At 50.9% G+C, this 23,588-nt stretch overlaps 1 protein-coding gene across 9 annotated transcripts in view; it reads left to right on the top strand.

Moving 5' to 3' along the window:
- The window catches only part of FMNL1 (formin like 1), a 61,056-nt gene that overhangs the window by 14,535 nt on the left and 22,933 nt on the right, over nucleotides 1–23,588 (top strand). For 2 of the 9 annotated variants that reach the window (XM_090044302.1, XM_090044308.1), the window contains exons 2-9: nucleotides 6,400–6,483; nucleotides 13,991–14,074; nucleotides 14,267–14,340; nucleotides 16,570–16,653; nucleotides 18,918–19,058; nucleotides 21,548–21,673; nucleotides 22,158–22,266; nucleotides 23,426–23,502. In XM_090044302.1, coding sequence (XP_089900428.1) covers nucleotides 6,400–6,483; nucleotides 13,991–14,074; nucleotides 14,267–14,340; nucleotides 16,570–16,653; nucleotides 18,918–19,058; nucleotides 21,548–21,673; nucleotides 22,158–22,266; nucleotides 23,426–23,502 — 779 coding nt within the window. Of the gene's footprint in view, nucleotides 1–6,399; nucleotides 6,484–13,990; nucleotides 14,102–14,266; nucleotides 14,341–16,569; nucleotides 16,654–18,917; nucleotides 19,059–21,547; nucleotides 21,674–22,157; nucleotides 22,267–23,425; nucleotides 23,503–23,588 lie in introns of all 9 variants that reach the window. The other 7 variants (XM_090044300.1, XM_090044301.1, XM_090044303.1 and 4 more) reach the window with 5 other exon arrangements.

Below are 23,588 nucleotides of genomic sequence, written 5' to 3'. Positions count from 1 at the left end.
TCTGGAGGTTTCATACCATGTTCAAACCACTAAACCGCAAGACAAGCTGGAAGCCTGTGAGCTGATCAGTCAGTTCTGGGACAAGCTTCCAGATTCCTGGGTTCTTGCATGACCTTGAGTGAGTCATGTCCTCTCTCTGGGCCCTGGTGCCCTCATCTGGGCCTCAGTGGCCTCATCTGCAAAATGGGATAATAATCCTGACCCATCCCTGCAAAGCCCTTCATGACTCGAGGAGAAGCACAGCACGTTCTCTTTGTTAACAGGGAATTGGTGTGTTTTTTTTGTACTGTACAAGGTTATGGCTGTCTCGCATATGGCAGAGAAATAGAATTCAACTCCCTGCATAAAATGCTACAGAGTGGCTCTGTATGTGCACGTGTGTGTGCACGTGTGTCTGTGTGGGAGGGAGGGTGTACTACGATGGCAAGGGGCTACTATAGGAAACCCTTGTTACAAATGCAGAAAGTCATGAGTTCTGCTTCTGTTCCATCTGCATCTTGCCATTTTCCCTTTTTTGCATTGTGCTTGCCGTTGTTGGACATGATAGTTTCTTTCTTTTGTAAGTGACTCTTCTAATGGCCTCTGCCATAGGCTGTTGTGTTAATGGTTTGATGGGAAACTTGGCTAGAGGGCAAGGATGGGCTAAATAGGAGCACCCAGATGGCACAATTAATGCTAGGATACTCCAAGGGAGGCTGTTGGTGGTGATGCTTCCAGCCCACGCAGAAGCAGGTGAGCTCTCCTGAGCTCTGTAGCTGGGATCTGTAGGGTGAGAACCTCTAAGCAGCCTCTGGCCTGTAGAACCAGGCTACATTAAATACCAGTGACTTCCAGCTTCTGTCTAATGCCAGCAGCTGAAGATCCCAAAGCACACATATCATTACTGATGTTAACCTGTGCAGTGGGTAACCCATCACCATTATATAGGTGGGGGAGCTGAGTCACCAGACTAAGACACCTGGCACAGAAAACTGATGGGAACCAAGTGGCATCCCTAAAGGGGTGGGGAGCCAGATGGTCTCAGTTGGTAACAACAGGTGTTGAAGCCCAACACTTGTGTCTCTCTTAAGCTGCCATGGGGTAGGACCCAGACCTCTACAAAACCCAGCTGTATTCCCCCTACAAGTCAGGTGCTGCTGCTGGCCCAGTGGAGAATTGGCTTCTGTGTGCACTCTGCATGCCAAAGGGATTGAGGGAGCTGTGCCTCTCTACTGAGTTTGCATGTAAGGCTGGCAAATGGAGCATGAGGCACCCTCTGTCATTGCCAAAAATAGGCTAGGCTCCTCTGAGGAGGCAGCTGCCTGCAGCACAGCCAAGCCCAGCATGACCTTAGGTGGCTGTGCTGAATGGTCCTCAGTCTTGGAGAGTGGGGCCCAGTTCCATCATTCCTGTCTGGATTTGCTCTTAAGGGCTGGATCTGGAGCTATGTTGGCCCTCCCCATATAGGACTCCTGTTGGAGATGGCATGCTGCAGATATATAGAATTAAGATGTGTGGGATATTTATTCTTCTTGGAACTGTTGGTTTCTGGCTCTCTGCAAACTCAGGTAGTTACACTTAGGCACATTTTTAGGCTTTTGTTGGCATCCATGAGGGTTGGAAATACATAGGTATGAAGCAAAAGCAGAGATTTCATAGACATTAGGGCTGGAAGGGACCTCGGAAGATCATCAAGTTCAGCCCCCTGTCCAAAGGGCAGGAAGTCAGCTGGGGTCATAGGATCCCAGCAAGACAAGCAGCCAATTTGCTCTTGAAGGTGTTCAATGTAGGTGCTTGAACCATCTCTGATGGCAGGCTATTCCAGACCTTGGGGGCTTGGACAGTAAAGAATTCTTCCTTATGTCCAGCCTGAAATGGTCTTGCAGTAGTTTATGACCATTCGACCTCATCATCCCCTGGGGCGCTCTGGTGAACAAACGTTCCCCCAGATATTGGTGGTCACCCCGATAAACTTTTAGGTGGCCCTCAGATCGCCCCTGAGCCTGCACTTTTCCAGGCTAAAGAGCCCCATGGCTTTCAGCCTGTTGTCGTAAGGTCTGAGATTCCAGTCTGCTGTCATGATCCCGGGGACAGGGGCCCTTGTCACTGGCCTGCCTACAGCCTGGGCCTTAATTCAGCCTTGGCTGTGTGCACAGAGTCAAGTGTATGTGCATGGGAGAGATGCAGCTGGAAACAGCTCAGAAGAGCCCCTTTGTCAGACTGGTGTGGTAGGGGATTGCTTGTATTAAGGAGCTGTGCACAGGTTGGCCAGGCTGTCGCATGCATGTTGATAAAGGCTAGTCTGAAAGGAAATCGGTCACTGGGTTTTTCTGTATTTTGATGCAAATAGTGGAGTTTGGGTTGGAGGTTGGAACTCCCCTGTGACTCAAACACTGCGGCATCCTGCCATGGGCCTTTACCAGGAATTAGCTATATTGCAGGTGCCCAGAGACCAGAGCTGAGATCAGGGGCTCATTGTGCTTGCTGGTAATGTAAGGGATGAGGCTACCATCGGGGTGACAGATTGCCTGTTCATTGTCCTCTGCTCAAGAAAGCTTTGCCTCTGTTTTCAGTGGCTCCCTTTTTCTGCGAGTTAATCTGTGTCCCTTTACTGGACAGGGAGACTCAGAGAATCATTTGTTGCAGCCAGGTGCTGCCCTTGGCTTCTGGGGAAGGGTCACAAGACATGCTGGGGTTGACAGGGCATGGAGCAGGGACCCCTGGCTGAGACCTCTGGCTGATCCAAGAGAGCATGGATGTGACAGAGGTTTCCTATGGTGGGTAGCTCCAGACAAAACTCCAGACTAGGGAGGTATAAACAAGTGGCCAGAGGGACATACCAGTTAGACAGTAAGTGTTTCTCTGAGCTGCTTGTCAGAGGTTAGGCTGGTGAATTTCAGGAGAGGACTCCTTTCAGTGATGCTGGTGAAGCATCTAATTTGCTGAGGGAATGCTTAATTCCATCAACATCCCAGGCAGCTGAATCTGGGCCAGCAGCCAGCAAGGAGCTGGCAGCTCAGCTTGCGGCCTGGAGGAACATGGACTGTGCTTGGATCCTGGCAGGGGTGGGGTGGGGTGGAGGGGGCTCCTGTCACCTGGGCCCCGGGTACTGACTGAGCAAAGAAGACTCAGAGTTACAAATCCACCTAAGTTCTTGAGTTTGTGATCATTAAGGCAGGTGCTGGATTTCTAGGGCATGGGAAAAGAAGGACCAAATGGATGGAAGCACTATAGATTCTGGCCCTGGCAGAGGGAGGGGCAGAGGAGCAGCTGGGCACTGGATCCAGGGTGGGAGCCTACCCTAACGATACCACCACTGAGGAAGCTGCATCTCTTGGAACAGTAAGTGCTCTTCACATCCCCGCTCTATGGGGCCCTGGCATTGGCTTGAAATCTGCTGACCGCCTCACAAGTTGGCAACCTGTGCTGAGAACCAGCAAAATGGCTGGGGTCTCCCCAGCTGCATGTTGGCAGCACTCATTGGGTAAGACTATTAACATGTCAGGAACTAAGACTAGCACCCATATTTAACTCTGCTGTTGAGATTGCTCTAACAAGGGGCACTGGGAGCCTTTGGCTCTCTTCCAGCCCGTCTCATGCGTGCATATCTCCCTGCTGTGCAGATGGGGAAGAGGAAGCCAAAGAGGGGAAGTGGTTGTTCGGTGGCAGGATTCCTGGCTTCTACCCCTGTGTTTTAACCATAGAATCACCCTTCCTCCTGTGTATTAACATGTATTAAATCATGGACTTGCTGCTAAACACTGCATGTTGTTGGGGCTGTGACTGCCAGCTGGCCAAGGTATGCCCAGGACAGCCCTCTAGTGATAGTTCTGTGCTGTTAATTAACAGATGCAAGTGCAAAGTGCTTTTAGCCCAGTTTAGTCTTGCTGCTCATCTCTGCTCTGCAGCATCTCACCTGCCCACAGCTCTGCACGAGGGAGGAAGGACATAGCCAAGCACTACTCAGGGTTGCCAAAGCAAACAGACCAAACATTCACTACTGAACCAGCACAGATGTGATCACAGCGTGGGCTAGAAGTGCCCCAGTTCCTGTGGAACCTGGTTAAAGCCAGCTACTCCTGTGCTGTTAGCTTGCAGGACCCTGCAAAACTTTCTTCCCCTGCCCTCTCGTGGCATGATAGCCCTCAGCAGACTCTTGTCTCCACCACAGTTGCCAGCTCTGGCTCCTACAGGTCCAGTTAATGCTAATGCATTACAATGGGCATTTCAGGGCAGTAGCTGCTGCTGAGTCTTCTGCCCACCTGCATGTGCGTCTGGCTTGGCAGGTCTTCCTGAGTGACATGTATCTTTTTGAGTTTGTCCCTGATCTGTTTTGGTTTTAACCCAGCCCCGCAATGACCTGCATTTCCTCTTTCATTGCCAGTGCTTGTTGGATGCTAGCTCAGCAGTATGCAGACTCTGGTCATTGCAAAGCAAAACCACTAAGTCTTTGCATGAAAGGCAACATCTCTGCTAGCAGGGTGTGGTCCGTGAGCCTTCCTAGATGAGTTCTAAGCCTGTCCAGTGGAGAGCAGTGGTTTACACATGTAGGAGACAGCTTGTTATGCTGTGCCACTGTACCCGGTATTGTCTTTCAGGTCCCCATGTGCCATAGCTGTTTTCTCCTGCAACTGATGGAGCATTAAGTCTTGGGGAACTGCTCCCCTGTGCCTCAGGCCTAGGCAGCTGGCTTCTTGCCATTTATGGGAGGAATTGTTTTGGTGAAGCTCACAAAAATAAGTAGCAGGTCCCCTGCATTTCTGGAGAACTATTGGGCTCCATCACCTTAGCACTACCTGACAGAACCTGCATTGTTGATCTCTGTCAAGTACCTCTTTCATAGCTGCAGTTCCTGTGGCTAGCTGGAAGGTTTGCATCTTTCAGGCTGTTCTGAGCACTCTCCCAAAGGCCGGCAGGCCTGTGCACTGCATCTCTATTGTAGACTCGTGGCTGACACCTCAGAGTTTGCTGGGGCCACTAGCATGTGGTGGGACTTTAGTCAAACTCCAGAGGTTGTTGACAAGGGGCCTTTGGGAGAGGAAGGTAATATAATTTGTCTGCACATGAGCCCTGCACCAGAATAGTCCCCCATAAAGAGAAGTGATTTCCCTCCATGCCCTTGTGCTCACTTTCCCTCTTGGAAAGAGGAAATTATTTCATGCATTTTTCCTGCAGACAGGAAGTGAGAACAGCTTCAGAAGAATCAAATGTGCCTAGCTATCACCCAAAGGGGCTGATTCTGGCACATACTGAGCTGAACAGTCCTTTAGACTGGGCCTCCCCAGTATGGCTGTAGAAGGGGGAAGCTGGAAAGGGTTGGGGTTGAGCAACATCAGCAACAAACAGCAGCTTGCAACACACTGCCTCTGACATAATGTCTCTAAAGATACAGTGATTTCACCCCATGAAGCATGTCACATGACTGCAATGAATGGGCAATCGCTCACTAGGATCTCCTGAAGAGAGAGGTCTGCAACATGACCCTTATTAATTTTTAGGAGGGAAAGGGTATCCCCCTCATCTGTTTACTGTGGAGCCTTGGGCAAATCACTTCCATAATTGTTGCCTCCATTTCTTCGCTCATAAGACTGGAGATCACGGTGCTGTCTGATCTCAGGCAGGGGCAAGCTACAGGGCATGAATAATTGACTGTAAAGTCCCTTGAGATCCCTGGATAAAGTGCTGTAGAAGGAAGTCATGTTATGCTCGGGGCAAGGAGAAAAGGGGGCTGAAATTACACTGAGGCTTGATTGGGCTTTCCTGTCCTTGCCTAAACTGCATAGGTACCACTAGCTCTTGACCTAGTTCTTAGAGCCTTTTCCTGTCCCAAGCTTGGTAGAAAGCCTGGACCAAGCTTGGTAGAAAACCTGAGTAGGTAGTGGGTCTCTATTTGGTTGCTCTGGTGAGGAATCCTGGAGGGAATGGCTTTAGATCACTACCAGGTGAAATCTTTCATCTGCAGCCAGATGAGTGGATGTTTAGGGTCAATGAGGAATATTGCACAAATTATTGTTCAAGATCTGGCAGGTCTGATCAGTGATTGGGGAGCAGGGGGTGGGGGAGGGATGGGGGAGACCACCCCAGGGCCTTCCTCATCTACCACCAGAGATGAGCTATTCCTTTTCTGGGTGGAAGATTGCCACAGGGGAGCAAGAGCCCGATGCTGCTCATGGGTGGGCATCTGAGCTTTCCCTGTGGGGACAGGGCTCTCGGTGATGATGAGGATTTCCCTAGAGGACATCTCCTGGGTACAAGGGAGCAAGCATTGCCTGTGACATTGTCCTGGTTCCCACTGGTCCTTAAATGGGCAGACAGATTGGGGCCTGGTCTTCCTCTACGCAGGTGTCCGTCTCTTCATATGCATCTTGTGGGTCTGCAGGGCTGTGACTTCCTCTGACCTGCTCTCTTTCTCCCCTGCAGAATTCCATGAACTTGCCTCCTGACAAGATGAAACTGCTTAGCCAGTACGACAATGAGAAGAAGTGGGAGCTGGTCTGTGACCAGGTGAGTCTGTGTTGTCTCCCACAGGATTGGCTCATTAGGACTTGGGCCCTTCAGGTCCCCTCCACCCCTCCCCCCATGGGCCCCCGCTGTAAAAGTTTAATGCCAGTCATTACCTATGCTAGCACACAGATACAGACACAGGCATAGGTGAACCAGGAGGCCGCCCGGGCATCCTGGACAGAAAGGTGGCTCGAAAATGGTAATTTTTTCCCCCTTTGTCCAATTATTATTATCATTATCTTTGGCGAGGGGGACCAATACTAAAAGTTTGCCCTGGGCTGCCAGGAGTCTAGGTATGGTACTGCTAGCACAATAACACCTGCTGCAGGAAATGCACACCCATTCACTTCCCCCCCCGCTACTTCCTGCATTGCTCAGGTGCCCAGTTACTGGCTTTCAGTCTGCTGTTTTTTAGCATAACTCCTTACTCAAACTCTAGCCTTTGGGTGTTTTTAGGTGTCCGAAGGGGAAACTAAAGTAGTGGCTTCTTTTCCCTCTTCTGATGGCCCTAGGCCTTGCTTACCCACCCAGCCCTTTGGAGTTGTCAGAGGTGCCCCACAGCAGCTATCAGTTATGAAACTGCTCAGACGTGCGGGCTAATCCCAGTGCTTTCTTGATGAGTCATTTATCTCCCCTTCTGTCATCTCAGCAGTGAGACAGTCAGTTCCTCACCAGCCAAAAGATTCGCTTCATAACTAAGATGGTGTTTTTGGCCTGAGGCCTTTTCTGGGGGACTGACCCAGGCTTTTCTTGGGTGCCTGCAAATCAAAGCTGATTCTCTCTGGGCGCTGGTTGCTGACACAGCTTTGGGAACAGGGCTGGATTCTAGGCCTGTGCAAAGCAGCTAGTATTCGCTTCGGATTCAGCTGAGTTGGGGGACAGTGATTCGATTCAGTGATTCGAATCAGTGTCCCGATTCAATATGGCCGAATCTGATTTGGAGATTTGGCTGCTGCCAATTTGGCCAAATCTCCGAATCACACAGGCTCCATCCCCTGCCTGCTCTCAATGGCTGCCCTGCCTGCCCCAGCTTCTGACTCTCTTTAAAAAAAAAAAAAAAAGCCCCTGCTCACCAGCTGCTGCCTGGTTGTGGGGGGGGGAGAGGCAATTCCTGCTGCCCCCCGCTTTGGGGGGGTGCTCTTCCATGAGCCCCCAGAAGCCCCGAGGCTGCTGCAGTAGCCAGTGAGTGCATGGTTGTCTTTTTTTTTAAAGGGCCAGGAGCTGGGGCAGACAGGGCAGCCATGGGGGGGAAGGGTTGGGAGAGCGGGTGGAGGTCAGGGGGCTCATGACTGAGCCCCCCACACAGCAGGGGGCAGTGGGGATCACCTCCCTGCCTGGCAGCACCTGGTGAGTGGGGGCTTTTTTAAAAATAACTGGGAGCTGAGCCGGGTGGGGCAGCCATGGGGAGGCTGGGACAGCAGGCTGGGACAGGGGGCATTTGGAGGGGGCTGGGGGAGCAGGCAGGGGATGGGGCCTGACATGGGTCTCCCCATGGTCCTATCCCCCCTCCTCCAGCCTCCCCTCCCCCGCCTCCTACTTACCAGCTCGGAGTCCGGGTTCAGCTCCCTGCTGCAGCCAGTGGGGACTGCCCGAATCACTGAAGCTCTCCGAATCTTTTCTGAATCAATTTGGAGAGCTTCAAATTGATTTGGACCTTTTAATTGGCCCCCTAATTCGATTCGGATTCGGAGATTCAGCTGCTGAATCAAGCTGAAGCTCCCCTGAATCGAATCAGGACCCAAAGCTTCACACAGTCCTACTGGATTCATGAACCAGGAAGCAAAGGGGTGTGCAATATTTGCATCCTGCCTGCAGAGGGGCTGGGGTGCTTGCACTTGGTCCTGGTAAGAGGCCAGCCCGATTAGACCCCAAATGTCTGGCAAATGCTTTGCAGCTGCAAGCTCTGTGTAAGTGTCAAGTATTATTAGAAACTGGTAAAAGATCAAATGCTTCAGAAAACCCTTCCATGGGGAAGGGGAAGGATTCTGCATATCTAAATAAATAGGCCTCAGCACTTGCTTATTATCTCAGGGGGGACCCTGCAGGTCAGGCTCAGTGCTTTGCCACCCTTACTTTGGATAAATGGGAGTGGTGGCCCTTTTGCCAATGAGCAGTGAGTTCATCCAGCAGATTTCTCCCACAGCGTTTCTCAGAAGGTGCCCAAAGTGCACCTTCCCCTCTCATGGACCTTGTAGAGATTAAATACAGAGTACCTATGGCCTGCTTATGGTGCCTGTTGCCTTGCTGGTGTTTCCCAGGTTGGCTGGTGCATTTATACACAGGTGAGGAGATTAGGATGGGGCAGAGCCCTCTTGTATCATCCAGGGTTACCACACAGAGCATACTTGCTTTGGGCTTGTTCCACAGCCAAGGAATAAGGACTCTGATTCTGGGTCAGGCAGAGACCAGGCTCCTCCCTTTCTGTTCCCTGAATCTCCAGGGGGCTGTCATGTGTCCAGTATTTCAAATGCTGCTTAGGTGCTTGGCAGCTGGGCTGGGTCAGCCCTGGTGCTGGCTTCTAGGGCCACAGAAGGCTGCTGTGGTACCTGACAAATTGGCAGCCCAGCACTTCTGGACACTGACCTGGAAGGGACTTTTTGGGCCACTGAGTCCCAATCTGCTGCTCTTGCAGGCTTTGTGTCCTATAATCATCCCTTTCATAAGTATATCTGACTCTATCTGAAGAGCAGTTTGGTGTCTTTGCTCTCACTGCTCTGATTGAAAGGCTGTTCCAGAACCTGATTGCTCTAATGGTTAGGAACTTTCTAATTTCCTGCCTAAATGTATTCATGGCCAGCTTATACCCATTTGTTCTTGTGCCAGCACCATCCTTTAGCTTAAATAGCTCTTCTCTCTCCCTTTATTTGTCTTCCCCACACTCTATCCCTCCCAATGTACTGACAGAGAGCAATTGTGTCTCCACATAGATGTTGTTTTGCTAGGCTGAATGAACTGAGCACTTCCAACCTCCTCTCCTGGGATGAGCTGTCCATTCCCCTGACCACCCACATAGCCCTTCTCTGCACCTCCTGCTGTTTGAGTTCATCTCTCTTGAAGGTGGATAAGCAGAATTACACACACAATTACAAGTGAGGTCTCACTAGTGCCCTGTACAGTGGCAATAATACTTCCCAGCTTTACTGGAAACATTTCAGTGGATATATCCTAAGATCATATTTACCTTTCTCATGGTGGCATTGTATTGGAAGCTCACAGACATCTTGTAGTCAATTAGTATATGCAGGCCCATCTCCTGCTCTGTCATTTCCAGCTGACAAGCTCCTAGCTTATAGCAGAAGTTTTCACTGTTAGTCAAGGGCATTTTGACATGTGCTGGGACACAGCACCGAGTGCTCTTAATTAGCAAACCACTCTAATTAAAAGCGCCCATGCATCACGTGTATCAGCATCACCATGCATCCCGCCACTGAAAAAATGGTGGCAGGGCACTTTGAACTAAGCTCATTAAACATATTTTATTTCAAAGCACCCCACTGCCACTTTTTCAGTACAGAGATGCATGGCGACGCTGATACACGTGACACCGAAGGCTGCCAGAGAGCATCAATTTCCATTAACTGTATTTGCTTTGACGTGCAGCAGGCTTTGTGCACATGCATAAGAGCTGCAAGTGCGCAGTCTTGTAATTTTTTTCTCTCAAATGTTATCCCATTACTCCATTTTTCTAGGCCGTCCAGTTTTTGTTCTAGGACAGCCTACTGCTCCTCTGTATTAATGGGTCCTCCTAGGCTAGCTTTGGGTCATGAGCTGATTTCACCAGCGAGATCATGAACATATTAGTCAACCAGAAGTACACGCTGTGAGAGAAGACAGGCTTCCAGTTTCCCTGGTACCACAGGCATCCCTTAAACATCCCATGCATTATCCCTAGTTAAGACTTTTGAGACCTTGGTGATACAGGTCTCCCTCTGTAAGCAACTTGCCCAAGGTCAGTGGGATGAAGTATGCCCTGTCCCTCCTTGCTAGTTTCCCTCAGAATCAGATGGTGGCCTGCCTGGTAGCCAACCCCCAGGTCCCTGGAGGGCACTGTGATCTTGAGTGTCTCACCTTCAACTCCTTCCTAAATGCCCTTTCCTTTGGCTTCCACCCCTTGCTCTCCACTGAAACCACCCTTGGGATAGACTTTGTCTTTAGCCAGAGCTCAGAACCAGAACCCCCACCCCCATAATCCTTGTCCCTTCAGCACCATCTGCCAGGCTCCTCCTCTTGAGATCTTGTCTTCCCATAGTTTTCATGGCTCTTCCCTATTCTGGTTTCCCTCCTGCCTCTCTAATACCTCTTTCAACATGCCATTTAGAGTTTCCTTCTCATCTTTCTCCAGATTTCTGGGGGGTCCCAAAAGCCTCTCTTCTTGGTCCCCCTTTCCTCTTCCTCTACCTGACTTCTGGGCAATCTCATCCTCAAGAACACGTTCAGCTACTTTCTCTGTGCTAATGACTCTCAGATCATCCTCTCTATTCCATACCTGTCTTCTTCTGTCTAAACCAGACTCTCTGCCTGTCTCTCAGATAGCCTTATGGATGAATAGCCATCAGCTCAAGCTCAATGTGACTACAGCTGAGCTCTTAATCTTCCCTCCTCACTACCTCCTTCCTCAATGACTGCAAACACCCTCACTATCCCATCTCTCATTCAGAACCATAGTCTGAGCATCCTCTTTGACTTCCTCTTTGTCTTTCAGTGCTGACACCCTGGCTATATCTAATTTTGCAGTCTGCCTGCACAGATTTCTAAGATTTGGCATTTCCTCTCCTTCCACCAGCTAAAACTCTCACCCTAGTGCCTCAGGTACTGCAGAATCCTCCTCTCCAGATTTATTCATTATGGAGAGATCAGCTTCTGTCTCTGATGAGCTAACCTTCAGCCTGTTAGATGTTCAGATAAGCCACAGGTGTGGTGATGCCACTGCCCATCCTGGTGATTACTGTTTCTTTGTGTTTTCCTTGTCTCTCTGTATCAGTCCATCCCTAGGAAGCTCCATGGAAGCTCCATGCAGTAGGCCCTGCCTTTCTATTCTGTGTATGGCAAACAGTGTGGCAGGGTGGCATCTTGGAGGCTAACTGGTTCAGAGAGGCATGCGCTTTCACAGGCAACAGCCTGCTTCATCAGGTGCTAGGAATGGACTAGCAGGAATAAACTATTTTTTATGTGGAAGGAAAAGTGAGGAAAGTAGTAAAAGTGAATTTACAAAGAGAAGTAAAAGTGAATAGATTAGATCAGAGGAGTCAGAGGGTGTAGGCAGAAGTTCAGCTCCCTGAAATAACTGAGAATGCTTTGCAGGAAGTGGTCTGACTTACAGTGATCCCCTGGAACAAACAAAGTCACCACTGATTCCAGTGGGAAGGGGAATCTAGCTGCTGGCTGGGAGCCTGCAGCTGTTTTTCCCTAGCAACAGCCCCTCTCTCCCAGCCTGTCTCTGTTTCAGAATGGGAGGGCGAAAGCCTAGCTAGCTCTGGAAAGTGGAGTGTGTATTGGAGTCCCCCACCTCAGGGGGCTCGAATACACGTGCCCCACCCTCTAGCAGGGGCTGAAAACCCCCCAGGACAAACTCCCTCTGCTCCCTCTCCCCACTCTCATTCTGAAAATAGATCAAGGCTGGCAGGCAATGCAGACAGAAGTTACAGAAGAGGGTCTGTTTTGAAAGTCTTAATCTGACCCCTCATGCAATGAAGGTTCAGATTTTCACCCAATCGGCCATTTTTTAAGCTGCTAGCAGCCGTGCACTTGGTCACAGCTATAAGCTGCTTTTTGTGGCCAGATTGAACAAAAATGGTCCCTTCTATCTGTGCCCAAAGATATGACCCGTCAGCTGGATCTGTCATATGGAGTCCCATCCCCATCACCTTGGGGTGCTGCTCCTGGGTCCAGAGTTGGCCCACATGCTGTATGCGGCATGCACCACACTGGCTCTGCACACAGGCCTGGGATGCACACTGAGCATGGTGTCCACTCTGGCCAGCCTGGGACACATTAGACATGGTGCCTGTGCACAATTTACTGTGGCATGAGGGGTGAATGATAGATGTGCTGCTTACCAGCTGATACTGGGTAGTGATGCTTCTTGCTCAATATTCTGTCATATGAGGGAAGGAAAGAGGCTGGTCTAGTATCTGTCATGTGGGGAGGAAGGAAGTGCAGTCTTCAGTTACAGCACAGGACCGGACATCAGGAACTTAGGGTTCTGCTCTGACCTCTGCCGTAGTTTTGTTCAAGTCACTTCATTACTCTCTGGATTGTAAGGATAATATTTATTTATCTCTAGCTACCCTTTAACTCTCAAATGGGTATCAGGAGCTAACAGCTGCTTAGTAGCATCAAGGTACAGTCTGTCTGTTAGAGACTGTGTTGTAGGGTGTGGACAGAGAACAGGTTTACATTGGTGTAAATAACACTGGGATCTAAGTAGAAAGACATGCTGCTGGAATAGGTGGCTACTGCAGCACCTCACTGGTAGGATGCCTTTAGCAAACAGTGATGCTGGGATAAGCTGTGGACAAACAACATCTATCGGGTTGTAATTCAAACCGGCATACACCAGTAACCTGTTATCCCTGATTGTTTCAGGGGCACCTCTACATTGAATTGGGCAGATTTACCCCAGGGTAAGGTTGTAGGCTGTGTAAGGTTGTAGGCTGTGTATTGGCTTTTTTTACACTGGTGTACAAGATGCTTATACCAATGTAAGTGTTCTCTGTCAGGGCCCATAGCCTGTTTGCTGGAGGTGTTGAGGACTGTGATCTGTTGTTGTGGAGGGGCACTTCAGGGGCTTCTTCGGCAGTTCCTGTACATATCTTACTTTCATTGCTGTGGTTTTCCAACCTGGGGGAAGAGAAGCATCTGTATCACCACTTGTGAGTGAGATGCCCCCAGAACCATGTGTGACACCATGGCGATATGTCATGACGTAGGCTTTTGTGTGATGATGACATGTTCTCTTGCAGTGAGAGAGAGAAAAAAGTTGTGATTCAAGAGGAGGCTGTATGGGTATCTGGCTGGAATGGTTTAGGATCTACATTGGGCACTGTGCAGGGCCTGGACTAGATGGCTCTTGCAGTCCCTCCCAACCCTGCAGCTCTGTGATTCTGAGTTTTGCAGGGTCAGGAGATTTTCTGTTCTATCTGAACTGGTTTCTATGTTCCCATTTGAGACCTATGTCCCTTAGTAGGGTGACAAACCTGTCGGATTTGGGAAGAGTTCTGGTGAAGAGCCAAGCTCCACATGTAGCTAACCCCACTGGTGGTCAAGTCATGTGGAGTTGAATCTTCTTCCCTGATCCTCTGCAGTGGTTTCTCACTGGCCTGCCACATGTACCAGGCTCCACAGGTCCATCACACTTGTAGGAACACATGCATTTCTCATACACTTATACATATTCAACCACAGATGTGCATGCATGTATACTCTCAACAACACTAGAGGCATCGTTTCCTCCTCCCCAGGCTGAGGCTGGACCTGAGTATTTGTATTTTCTCACTCCTCCTCACAGGAACGGGTCCAGGTTAAGAACCCACCCTCTGCATACATCCAGAAACTGAAGAGCTACCTGGAGACCGGCGGAGTCAGCAGAAAGGTGACCCCTGACTGGTCGACTGCCTTGGTGATAATCCTCTCCCCTCTTTTCTCTTTCTCTTTCTCTGCTGTAAACTCTTCGACCACCCTTATGTAAAAAATGTCTTGAGTTAGCGTATATGAGCAAAAATGAATGATTCGGGATCCATGGCTATTAACCCTGTAAATTGTCTGTCTCCCTTTCAAAACCTAGTTTAAGAGGCGCGTGCAGGAGTCCACACAGGTGCTTCGGGAGCTGGAAATCTCCCTGCGGACCAATTACATTGGGTAAGGATCCACAAAGAACTCCCTAGTAATGCCTGGGCATAGCATGCAGTATTATTCCCCTTCTGCTGGCCAGTCCTAGCAATTGTGCAGCCTCCACCTGACTCACAGCTTAAGTGATGGGGCATAGGTTTTGAGGAGTGAAGGCCCAGGTTGAAGTGACAAATATGTCAACTGCATGCACATTACCAAGGTGCGTTAGATGTTGCCTGCCAATAGTTCCCAGAAAAATGAATGTAAGTATGAGTTATAGCCAAAGCTCCAAGATCACCTCCTTTTGCCCAAGTAGTAGAGCTGCTGGTCTGTGAAGCAGAAGTCCCTGGGTGAAGGCCTATTGATAGCATGTGCCTGCCAAACTCCTGTGTAGCTGCTCTTATTAGATTTCAATGCTGTATCTGAGCCTCTCTGGGAAAGGGACAGAGCAGCAAGGGGAAGCTTTCCTACTGCTGAGTTTGCAACATTGCTACCATCATAACTGCTGAAATCTCACAGTGACTTCCTTGAGGACCCCAGGCTGTCTGCCTGGCTGATCCAGATCCAGGAAGATTCCCAAACAGGCATTACTCTGGGTTGGGGGAGGCCCAAACTCCCAGGAAGTCCAAATGCCCACTGCCAACATATGGAAACAACCAGTTAGACCCTGTGCTCAGGTGGAGCTGAAATGCCTCTTCAGAGCATCAAGGGAGCAGTCTATGAGAGCCCAAGGCAGAGTCTGAGCATTTCAGAGTACCAATCTAGGTAAAGGAGAGAGAATGTCAGCTGTTTGGTAGAGATGTACATGTTTAATATCAGCGATTCACAAGGATTAATTCCCTTCTTGCAATAGAAACATTTATATCCTCTGCTTCTGGAGAAGTTGGTTTTCTGGTCCTCATCCATCCAAAAGGAGTCTGGCTTCTCTAAAATGGCAGCTTTTCTCTTGTTCCAAGGCCACTGAGCATGTGAGGGGAAGAGAGATGCCCTGTAGGTTTGACATTCAGACCTTTCTCCGTAAACAACTGGATCCTGTGCACAGAAGCTTCATGAAAATTACCTGGAGAGCTGCTAAGAATGGGGCATCAAGGACCCCGTCTGGGAGCATGTGACTGCTTAGCACTTGCTCATCACTTTGCCCAAAGTCCCTGGGTGACTTAGAGCCTGTCATTGTTGAATGTCACTGTTCTGTGAGGCCAGCCTACTGCCTTGCAGTGCACCCAGGGTGACTGGCACTCTCACAGTGTGCTGGACCCAAGCACTGGTTTACAAGCAGCAGAGCACCCATAGTTTCATCTGGGCATGGGTAAGGGTGGAAGGTGGCCAAGCCCCCTGCCTGGCACTATGACTGTCCAGTGGCATTTGGGAGATGAGCACATGTGGAAAGGCCCCAAAGCTAGCTGCATGCCAGCACTGAGGAGGGAGTGGGAAGTTCTTATCATGTAGTGGTTAGTGTTGTTCTGAGGCTTCAGGTCACTAGATGTGCAGTCTGCTAAGGTCAAGGATTCAGAAATCTGGAGGTTTTTGCAAGTAATCATCTGCTTGGGCATGTCCCACAGTCTCTCTGGAGCTCTGTGCCTTGGCTGTGAGAGGGGGGTGGTAACAATCCTGCTGGATCCATAAACTGTGGATGTGTGTGGGAAGGCAAGGGGAGAGCTCCCCTGGGACCAGAAAAAGGCTTCCCCAGGAAAATCAAACCAGGGAATCCTTGGAGTAACAGGAACAGGAGACAACAAGAGATGTAGAATTTGTAACTACTCCCAAGGACACAGAAGGGCCTGGCTGTGAAACCTGTCAGAATCAGGCCAGGTCAGTGCTGTGTTAGGTGGGCACCACTTGCATCTTCATCAGGCTGCATTGTAACCTTGCTGTCTGCCCTGAGCAAGATTGGTGGCCAAATCAGAGTGTGTAGCTGGGACTGATGTGTCCTCCATGTTTCCCTTGGCTGTGGGGAGGGAGCAGAGAGCTTCAGGCCTCACTCCAGGTGGCTTTGGCCAGTGAGCAAGGGTGGCACTGCTAGAGGGTCTCCCACCCTGCCATGTCTTGTCCTGAGAAGGACATGGGGGCACCTCCTGTGCTTCTCACTGCAGCTGTCTTCAGTCTAAGCAGAATGGGCACCTACCCTCCTGGTGGCCCTGACAGAGCTAGTGCTGGTACAACCCAGCTCACAGGGAGGGTGAAGCCAGTTTAGACACAAAGGGAGAGAAAAGAGAAAGTCAAGGTAGTATTGCAAGGGCTAATGCCTGTCCTCTCTTCCAGGTGGGTTCAGGAGTTCCTGAATGAGGAGAACAAGGGGCTGGATGTGCTACTGGAATATCTCGCCTTTGCACAGTGCTCTGTCACGTAAGTTGCTGCTGAGTGCTTGCCCCTATCCCTGCTTGCCGCAGCCTGCACCAGGGGGTGGTGTTGCCCTGCATCAGTCATACCCCTGAACTGCTGCACCTTCTGTCAGCACTGGCCCCAATTTTACAAGGTGCTCGAGAATGTGCTGAGCTCTAAGTCATGTGTCATTGACTTGGTGTCTTGTGGGATCAGAGCCACAGGCCCTGACTCAGGAGGCAGGCAGGGATGCAGATTGTCTAGGCTTTCCCTGGGGCTTGGCTTTGGTATCTGTAGCCTCTGGACCCCTCATTAGCAAGTGTGTCAGACTTCTTAGCATGTCACTGAACTGCCTGTTCTGTGTGATGCTTCTGAGCCCTAGAGGCAGGAGCACAGCAGGATGGTACCTGTGAGCTGTACCCCCTATCCTGTCTTTACAGTGAGATGGGAGAGGATTACCCAACATTGTGCTGTAAGAGGGCAGTCAAGGGCCATGGCCATAGGTCCCCCTGCAATCAGTCCCCCAGTACTGCAGCGAAGTGAAGGATCTGTGCTCCCTGAGAGCAATGGCCCAGGTGCAGCGGACGGAGTGTGGTCTTCTAGTACAGTGCAACGCCACCCCCCTGCCTTGCAATGCCCAAGCCCTGGACAGGACATTGGTCTAAACCAGAGGGCCCCAAATGGTGGCCACAGACAGCTGGTTACTTACCTGAAACTGGCTGGTCCACCTTGTCACTGGCTGCTCCATTTCATTGATCAACGCTTAATCTTCACAATCCTTTTACTGTTGTGACTTCCCCTGTCGCTGCCTGAGGCTGTGAGTGGGAGGGGTGGCATCCATAAGGTGCACAGTCTGGGGAGCTGGGCAGCATGGTGGAAAGAGCCTTAGAACCTCCCTAACAACACAGGACTGGGATTTTCAAAGGAGCCGAATGGGTCTAGGGTCCCTGGAGGATTTGGGGAGGACCTAGGGGTCCCTGGCTTCATTAGGAATCTTTTAAAGGAAGACAGAGAAGGTTTCTGATAGCAGAGGGCTCCAGTATGGCAGACAAATACTCTGTGGGACCCAATGTCTAGGAGTTGAAGCTAGACAAATTTAGAGTATCAAGCAAGGTACCAGTAGTTACCAAGAGGTGGGGAGAAGAGGCAATTCACTGTTGGAACAGTTTTCCCAAGAGGTGGTGAAGACACTTGGTCAAGATTGCTTCTTTGCTCTAAGAAACATACTGCAGCTGAGAGGTTTTCAGGTTGTGGGTTACCTCCCTCCTGGAGTCAGTGGGGGGGATGTCATGAAAGGCTTGTGGAGGGATCACAGGGCTTGGAGAATGTTATTGCACTTCAAAGCAAAGAAACCTTGCTCCCCTCAGCTCTGCACACCTGTCTGCTCCAAGATGGAGGGTTCTCTGCCAACCTCCCGCTGCACAAATGCATACCCAGTTGCATCAGTTTAGTCTTGAGGCATATTTTAAGGGGGTGGTTGACTTTTTAGAGAAGGGGCTGCCAGTTAGAATAGGTGGGAGATACCAACCTGGTATTCAAGGCAGGATGCAGGAGCCACATGATGACAGTCTCTGGCCTCTTCAGGCCAGGAATTGAGAACAGATCATCAGAAGCATCCCTTTGGGGCTTACAGTCTCTGAAAACCCCAGTCCACACTATTAGTAAGCATAATCCCATGCACAGAAAACTGCTCCCTGTCTGGCCTTTCCTGCTCCTTCACTGTCCTGGGTGCTGAAATCTCTGCAATTTCTGGGCTGTTCTGTCAAATCTTCCCTCACTACCCCTTCTCAGCCCTGAGTGCTAGCTGCTGTTCTGCTGTCAATCAGTCTGGGGCTGATGGAGAGATCTATACCCTAGCATGTATTTGCTGGAGGATGAGAATAATCAGCTTGAGCCTGCCAGTGGGTGGCATGGGCAATTTGTTTGCCAAGCAGCATAACCACTTGTGGTGCCAGCTCGGCCCTTGGTAATGACAAGGAGCAGAAGGCTGCAGGCTTGGGGGCCTCTAATAAGGCAAGAGGCAGCATCAGACTCCTAGGGGATTTGTGGGGGAGGAAGCACCTGCCACTGCCTTCCTGGAAGAGTGGGAGCAGAGCTGGGCCAGGTGGTCTGCTCCCGCTCTACTCTGGGGTCTCTGAGGGCTCATACTGTGGCTGCACGGAGGACGCTGCACTCAGCACATCCACCCTTCCCCTGCCACTGGCTGGGATCCCACCCCCACCCCTGCCCTACCAACCTGGGCTGTATTCTGCTCACTTACAAGTCTGTTTTCACACATGTGCCTCCAGGTATGATATGGAGAGCACAGATAACGGGAGCCTGGGCTCTGACAAAGGGAAGCCCCTGGACAGATCTGTAGAGGACCTCAGCAAGAGCAACTCCTCGTCCCCCACGCAGGGCTCCTCCAAAGCGAGACACCTGACGGTCAGGTAACACACACAGTCCGCCTGGGGCACCCCGCCCCCCGCTTGCAGTCTTATGGCTCCCTCCCCACTCCTGCACTTAGCAATGCTCATGTGCCCCCAGGCTTGTTGGGAGCCAAGATACTGAGTGAGCATGGCAAGCGCATCTGGCAGGTAGATGTGGCAGTCCAGCTTGGGGCAGCTGACCCAGTACACAGGCTGCGAGGCATGCCCTCTGCCAGGTGGAAGGGAGGCATTCATCTCCCCCAAGAGAAATATTGCTGTGAATTAAACTGGACTCCAACACTACTCCCTCACCTTAGCCCCCGGTACAAGTGAGCTGTGCTTTGTGCATGTTCCTGTTGGCACCACTGCTCTGAAGCCCTTTTTGTCCTCCACCAAGTTTCAGTTCTGTGAGGCTGGTGAGCAGCCTGGCTGGAGTCTATATTGGCTGGGGCCACTGGGCTGAGGGGCACTCATGCTGTCTGTCCTGAGAAAGTCCTGATATTCCCTCTCCCAACCTTGCCACACATGGAACTCCATGCAGCAGGATATGACCGAGGCTAAAGGCTTAGTGAGTGACAGGAAAGGATTTGGTAACAGAGCTGGTTTAATTTTTTTCAGAATTCAAAAGAGAAATAAATGTCCTCTCCCATAACTGGTGAGAAAGCAGGCCCTGGGCTGTGAACACCAATGCCCATGTGAGCCTGGTGGTGTGGCTGGGATGATGGAGCTGTAGTCTGAGGAGATTCTTCTTAGCTTAACAACAGCTGCCCCTGAACAGTTAACCTAGGAGCTTATCAGCCCAGAGAAACATTATTAATGAACTAATAGCATGTGTAATGGAAGGAGCCTCTAATGCAGAAGACTCTAGAGCATGTACCCTACATTCTGTTCTGATAATTTGTCTTTAGTCCTTATCTGGCCCCAGTTACCAAGGTGCTGATCTGTGGAGCCTTCCTTCCTTCCCACCATTAAGCAGGGTACTGTTGTTATCTCCATTTAAAAAATGAGGAAACTGAGAAACAAAGACTAAGTATCTTGCTCAAGTCTTGCCACCGAGTCTATGGCAGAACAGGGAATGGATGAAATTTTCAAGATGGCCTCTGTGGAGTTCAACCCACCCACCCCAAGGCTCGATCTGGCTCATTAAGATGGCTTTATTGGGAGGTGGTTTGAGTTCAGCCCCTGCTCACTCCATGCTCCCTAATGCGCTCCCCATGCCCATGTTCTAACCACAATCTTTTTTTTTCACGCTGCCCATGGGATGCGCCTTATGGTAGGTAGCCAGGGCTTGGTCTCTGGGATGGTGGACACTTGCCTCAGCTGCCTGCTCCAGTGTTCCCATTGCTAGGATAGGCTTATGGCCTTGCCTCTTGGCTCTGTCACTAGTTGAATTTAAGGTCACCCATGGGTGTTGCCTCACTCTCTAAGAATGACCCTTTTGTTTCTGGCTCCTCCACTCCTTGTCTGTGCCCCAGGTCAGGCCTTCTGGCTCAACAAGAAGAGCCTTGACTCCAGGCAACTCTGCCCAGCCAGCCCTGCCATGACAGAAGGATCTGGAGCCCTGCCCTTGAGGAGAGACACTCTTTGTACATCTGTATAACCATTGGCCAAGCTCCTCTTGATGACCTCTGGCACAGGTGGCAGCAGGGATTGGTTTGACCTGCAGAACATATAGAGCTGGTAGGGTACACGAAAAGGAAAGAGTCTGCAGTGGCTTTCCCACGCCCTCCCACAATGCATTTACAAGGCTGGGAAATTCCCTTGAAAACAGCACCCTACAGGCTGCAGTGGATTTTGTGTCCCAGGCTGCTTTTAAATTGAGATTGGATGTTTTCTTAGAAGACTTGTTCCAGTTCAAAGGAGCTTAATTCAGGAAAACCCTCTGGCCTGCGTTACACAGGAGGTTGGATTAGATGATTGCTCTGGTCCTTGTTGGCCTCAAACCTATGAAAAATCATTTTGTAGTAGCCACAGCATGTTGGATCTGGAAACCAGACAGGAGAAGCTTGGAGCCCACTAGCCCTGTGGCAGTGAAGAGTAGGAATACCATTTAAGAACAAATGCAGCCTCTTTGACAGGGATGGTTCTTTCTGTTGCTACTTCTAGTGCCTGTTGTACAGGGACCACACAGTGCCTGTGATGCTAGCTGTGCCCTGAGGCCTGTGGCCTTGAAGTGCCCATAAGGTCATCAATGGGCAGTGCCTGCTCTGAGGTGTCTGGGGTAGGAGGGTAGCTGTCAGTGTGGTGAATGTTAGGAAGCCAGGGACTCTTCCTAAGTGGTGCACTTTTTTTTTTTTTTAAATACAGAAGAGCGATAGACCATTTCTGAAGAGTGCAGTGACATTGCTGCCTTGTTCCATTCAGCACTACAACTTCCTGGCTAGCTGTACACAACTCAGCTTGCCACAAAGCCCCCTCAGTTCCACTTCTTCCATCTTTCACTGAGGGGGGAGCATCTGCATCAAGTCCTCTTTCTCCCTCCTGTCCTGCAGGCTGTAATCCTCCTTCAGCTGCTGCCTCTTGAACCAGCAGATCCACTCATTCTTTCAACAAGTCCACCCATGTGTTCCCTCCAGCACCCCTTGGAGTGATCAGGACAGTAAACCCCGGCCACCCATGAACTCCCATCCACCCCGGTGAGCCTCCCTTCAGCCCCCAGACATTGTCAGCGTGCTAGGGGCAGACTAAGCTGGACTCTCCATCCAGCCATGATGCCGGTGAACCATCCCAGCCCATCAGTGTTTTTCAGTGGCCTTAGTGCAGGTGAAAGGCACCAGATTAACAGCCCTGGAGACTGGGGTCTTCTCTTGGCTCCCCAGAGCAGGCACAGCAGCTCCCCCCAGCCTGACCTGGAGGGACTCATCTGCAGGCTGGAAGCAGAGCACAGCCTCTGTGGCCCATTCCATCATTGGCCTCTCTGCCAAGACAGCCTGTGCACTGATCTGTGGGAAACTGCCCCAGCCTGGATGTATGCCAGTGGCCTAGAGGTGGAAGGCTCTGTCCCCAGCTTCCCCTCTGCTGAACCAGCTGCCCCTCACTTCCCCTGCCAATGCTTGCTCTGAGTGTGCTGCAGCAGCCGGGTCCTGCCTCGGCATCACTCGCTGTTTTTCTTTGCTTCAGACTCAACCCAACGCATAGCAGGAAAGCCCTGCGGAACTCACGCATTGTCAGCCAGAAGGACGACGTCCATGTCTGCATCATGTGCCTGCGTGCCATCATGAACTACCAGGTGGGGGCAAGGCATGGAGCCAACATTGTCTGCCAGGGCTGGAGTATTACCTAGGAGAGCCCCTTCCCTTCAGAGGGACTTGGCAACTCCACTGGAGAGAGCTAGCCTGGGTACATGCCTCAAGCTGCTGGGCAGGGCCCATGGTTTCTTTGGTTTCACCAGGCAGTGCAGAGGAATTGAGGGGCTCTGGATAGTCTTAGAGGTTGTCCAGAGTCTTGGCTGGTTCCAGCAGACCCCTGGGTCTGTGTAGGACAGCAGATTGGACTCCACTATGCTTGGGACAGGGAGTTCCTCTCTCCTTCCTGTGTTGGCTTTGGGGTGACTCAGGTCAGTTTAGCCAGAAACTGGCCCAGGGAAGGCTCTTCTAGGTCCAGTGATTAGTGAGTGCTACTCCTCCAGAATTGTCTCTTGGAAATAACCCTGCTATATTAACATGAGTCTCCCCTCCTGCCCTTCTCAACCAGAGACCCTATGTCAGCCAGCACAGGCCAGGCAGCACAGCCATCCTTCCATTTAGACCCTGGGGTTCCACATGGGTAGTTCTTCAGGGGGTGGAAGGTGCTAGGGAGCTTTGGCTCTTACCCATTTCCTGCATCTTGTGGAGTGAGTGGAGGCTGTGCTGGTGACAGGTCTGTTTCTACAAGCAGGGGCCTGAAGCCTGGGCTGTCTTAAGACTGGCTGGCCACCTTCCCATTGCTCCTCTCACCCCTTTCACTAGTGTCACCCTTCCTCTGTCCTGTTCTGTTGTGCTTCATCTGCTAGCTGCTCCAGCTCTTCATACCTCAGCTTGTATCGTGGCTGGAGGCCAGGGCTGCACATACCTCTGGGCCTGGAGACATGTCTCTTTTCAGCTTGACACAGGGTTCTGCAAGCTGCAGTGACACAAGGCACCCACTCCTCATTGAGGGTCCTCCTCTTGCCTGTGTCCTCATGGGGATTGCTTCTGGGTCTCATCATGGCTTAGATGGGGGAGGGGGATAGTGAAGGGATGGGCAGTGGGCATGGAGCTTGCTGAGTGCTAGCCAGCATGGGCCTTGCTTCCATGGGATCCCCACCAATCCAGGCCTCTCCATGTAGTCTCTACACAAGTAAGGGCTGGGACTGGCCCCAACAGTCATTTCTGCCCTTATGCCCTGCTAAAGCTGCCTTCTCCTCCTAGTCTGGATTCAGCCTGGTAATGAACCATCCAGCCTGTGTGAACGAGATCACCTTGAGCTTGAACAATAAGAATCCCAGGTATGTGTTCCTGTCCCTTCTCCACCCCCACCCCACCACTGTCCTCACTGTTTGAGGGGGAGGCTCTGCTCAGACCCTGTGCCTTC

Source organism: Crocodylus siamensis, chromosome 4 (genome assembly GCF_052110815.1).
Source record: "Crocodylus siamensis isolate JL-2025a chromosome 4, ASM5211081v1, whole genome shotgun sequence".
Taxonomy (NCBI): Eukaryota; Metazoa; Chordata; order Crocodylia; family Crocodylidae; genus Crocodylus; species Crocodylus siamensis.
This window is presented reverse-complemented; position numbering and strand designations above follow the sequence as displayed.